Below are 3,685 nucleotides of genomic sequence, written 5' to 3' on the forward strand. Positions count from 1 at the left end.
GTGTCTGACCACCCCTCCACCTGCCTGGGTCCCTGGCCATTTCCAACCTAGAGGGTTTGGGCACCCCTGGGTGGAGGGGGTCTGCCTTGTGTAGGCAGATCAGAAGCTCAGAACTTCCTGGTCTCAGACCTCTGGGAGGTCTAATGGAAGCTGTGCACTCCCCTGTCCCCCATCACCAAGTAAATGTTTATACACACACTCATTTGCACGTGGTTCCAGGAGCCCGCACCCTGCGCCCACCCAGGGTGCAACGGCAGCCAGGGCCCCTATGCCGCGGGTGGGTCAGCTCCGCAGCCCTGATGACAGTCGGGAGGGTCCGCGGCAGAAACAGCTTCCTGCTCTCGCCCCACGGGGAAGCCGGGGCTGCAGCACTACCGAGCTTGGAGAGTCACGCACCTCCCGCCATACGCACAGCCACCCCCCCCCCGCCCCAGGCATCGGGCTCGAGGAAGGGGGTCCAGCCCCGCAGCTGCCTGCAGCCTGCTGTGGGGTGGGGTGGGCCGCGTCCTCGGTGACCAGTGGCCTTGGCTCTGCAACCGGAGCCGCGGTGGGTAAATATAGCGCTGCCACTCACCGGCTGAGGGGCCCTCGCCGTCCGACATGGTGTGGGAGGTGGGCAGGCAGCCGGCCACAGCCCGCAGGGACGCTCAGGGACCTCAGCGGCTGTCGCCCACCTGGTGGGGCTCCCGGCTGCGTCCAGTCCCCAGGCGGCGTCCCGCCCCAACAGGCCCAGCCACCACCACTACCCCCCCACCTCCGCCCCATGCTGGGCCGGGCAGATAAGGAGCTCCAGGGCCAGGAGCCTGCGGGATTGGTGGATAAATCTGGGCACTGCCCTCCCCTGCCCCCAGCCTCTCCGGCAGACTCAGAACGTTGCCGGAGAGACCGCTGCACCCCTGGGCACTCAGTCAGGCTGCAAGACCCCTCTCTGCCAGCCTGGGACCCCAGAGTGCCTGCAAGCTCTCTCCTGGGGACTGGTCCCACGCCCCCAACAGTGAGGGGCACTTAGGGTCATTGGAGAAGGATGAGAGTGAGTGATGCCACCCGGAGCTGCCACACTTGTCCCCTCTCAGCTCTCCCGGGCAGCCACCCCTATTGTCTCCATGTCACAGAGGGCATGACCCATCCAAGGTTCCTCGGCAGGTTAGGGGTGTGACCGGAGCTGGGCTCTGGAGCCAGCTGGCTCCAAGGTGGCCAGAGGGTGTGTGTCTTGCCTTTGTCTGGGAGATGAGAGCCGTGAACAGCAGGGGCCCTACTGTTCTAACTGCTCCACATGTGCTGGGGGATGGAAAAGGACCCCCAAGGGCAGCCATGTAACTCTGTCTAACACAGAGGGTGCTCAGGAGATATTGGTTGAATGAACATACCACAGCAAGCCCTTAGTTTGCACTTGCTCTGTGCTTGTCTTAAGAGCCAACCCACTTCTGCTCCTGGGTCCTCCACAAGGACCAGAGACCAGGGCAATGAGGCAGGTGGAGGGCTCTGGGCTGAGTTCCTAGGGTTGGGTGCCTGTGGCTGCCCACCCCCACCCACCACCCAGGCGCGAGGTCAGCACAGAGGGAGTGGAGTGACTGAAAGGGAAGGCTGGTATCAACTCCAGTCAGAGAAATCCTGAAGGGCTTCCTGGAAGAGCTGGCATTTGAGTTCCATATTTGACGGATATTACTACTAAGTCGCTTCAGTCGTGTCCGACTCTGTGCGACCCCAGAGATGGCAGCCCACCAGGCTCCCCTATCCCTGGGATTCTCCAGGCAAGAATACTGGAGTGGGTTGCCATTTCCTTCTCCAATGCATGAAAGTGAAAAGTGAAAGGAAGTCGCTCAGTCATATCCGACTCTTAGCGACCCCATGGCCTGCAGCCCACCAAGCTCCTGCGTCCATGGGATTTTCCAGGCAAGAGTGCTGGAGTGGGGTGCCATTGCCTTCTCCATATTTGATGGATTAGAAAGCTTTTTTCAGGGGATAAAAGGACATTCCAGGGAGACCAGTGGGTGTGAAAGTAAGAGGCAGGAAAGCTCAACTGGGGAGTGACACGGGGCCCTGAAGGTGTAGGGACCCCAAGGAGAGAAGAAGGTTGGTCCAGGTGGAAGCGGGGCATCCAGGGCTGGGGAAGCTAGGGGAGGCTTCCCAGAGGAGGGGGCAGATTTTCGTGCCTCAGAAAATGAGGGGCAGGGCTGGAATGGCACTCCAAGGCATCCAGCAGCTCTTCCATTGGCAGTGAGAGCTTTCCCAGCCTGGAGACTGGGGGTGGGGGGGTTGAGGGTGTGGGGTGTGAAGGCAGGAGGGGCCCCCTTTCCAGAGATAGGGGGGAGGGCTTAGAGTCACACCAGCTGTCAGAGTGAACAGCAAAGACATTCACTCCCTGGGAGGTGGGTCTAGGCCTCTTGGCCTTTGCCTGTACTATCCCCTTGCTCAGGAATTCCCTGTCTTCTTCTCTAGTCTCCTCCTCTGGGAAGCCCTGTCTGATTGCCCCTAAAGGCTGGTCAGGGGCCCCTACATTCTGCTCTGCAAACTCTGACCTCACTGTGGTCACTGCCTGGTCCTGCCTGTTTCTACCTCTTGGTTGGCTCTTGCTCCTCTGAAAGGTGATGAGCTCACTGTTAGTGGAGGTGTGTAAGCAGGGCTAGACAGCCACTGGCTGGGGACACAGTGCAGAGTTCAGCATCAGGTAGACTTAGATTAAATGTCTCTGGAGTCCTTCTAGGGTAACTTGTCCTGGTCTCCCTGGACCTCTCCCTGTTTTAGCCCTGAAAATCTTCATGCGTCCTGCAAAACTTCTCTCCCAGGCAAACCAGGACTGTTGGTCATCCTGGGTCCCTCCTAAACAAGATTTTCATTTAAATGAAAAAAAAAAAAAAAAGACAAAACAAGACTATCTGTCTCTGAAGCCCTAAACCGACCCCCATCCCCGCCCCAACCTCCTCCTTCCTTCCCACCATCTAGATGTTATCCTAAGACTGGGATTCTGGAGATAAAAGTGAACACCCAGCTGCCCTGTGCCTTGGGAGGACGTGCAGGGAAGAAAAGAGGCAGGTCAGCAAGGACAGGAAGCTTCCCTGGGCGCCCCTACCTGCAGGGCCGGGGGGAGTCTTGCCTGCTGGGTCTGGAGGACTAACAAGATACTGCAGCAGTCTATGTCCCCAGGGAGGGCCTGGGACAGGCTGGGACCACGTGCCCAGGCCTCCACCCTGCTTTCCCCTGGAGCTGCAGCGGGACGACACGAGTGGGATCAGCCTGGCCTCGCTGTGTGGCCTTGGGCCAGTCGTGGTCCCTCTCTGTGCCTCCAATGCCACATCGGTGGAGCATTTACCAGCACCTCCTGTACCCAGCCCCGGGCCAGGCTTGGGGGCAGGGACCCCACAGATTCCCTGCCATCAGACATGCCCAGTCCCGGGGAGGGAGCCGTGGCTCGCAGGCTGGGCTGCTGATGGCTCCTTTGTGTGTGTCCTGCAGTGCATGTGCAGGGCCCCCTAGAGGGTGCCCCCCGAGACTGCCAGAGGCCAGGCCAGGTGCCATGGGCTCGCCCAGCACTGGACAAGCCACCGGGTTACAGAAAGAGCCCCACCAAGGCCCCTAGCATCCTCGGCAGAGGCCTCTCCTCGCCCACTGCCACGTGACGTCAGAGGGGCCGGGCTCCCATGCCCGCTTCCCCTGCCCTCCTCGGTGACTGGGATGAGCTGACCCC

The 3,685-nt window shown here is 60.5% G+C and overlaps 1 protein-coding gene across 4 annotated transcripts in view; it reads right to left on the bottom strand.

Moving 5' to 3' along the window:
- The window catches only part of EML1 (echinoderm microtubule associated protein like 1), a 201,209-nt gene extending 200,480 nt beyond the window's left edge, over window positions 1-729 (bottom strand). For all 4 annotated transcript variants that reach the window (XM_010851370.1, XM_010851369.1, XM_010851368.1 and 1 more), the window contains exon 1: window positions 575-729. In XM_010851370.1, coding sequence (XP_010849672.1) covers window positions 575-602 — 28 coding nt within the window. In that variant the 5' untranslated portion in view covers window positions 603-729. The remainder of the gene's footprint in view (window positions 1-574) is intronic.
- Window positions 730-3,685: the final 2,956 nt, after the last annotated feature.

This window comes from Bison bison, unplaced genomic scaffold, assembly GCF_000754665.1.
Source record: "Bison bison bison isolate TAMUID 2011002044 unplaced genomic scaffold, Bison_UMD1.0 scf7180017864302, whole genome shotgun sequence".
In the NCBI taxonomy this organism is placed as follows: Eukaryota; Metazoa; Chordata; class Mammalia; order Artiodactyla; family Bovidae; genus Bison; species Bison bison.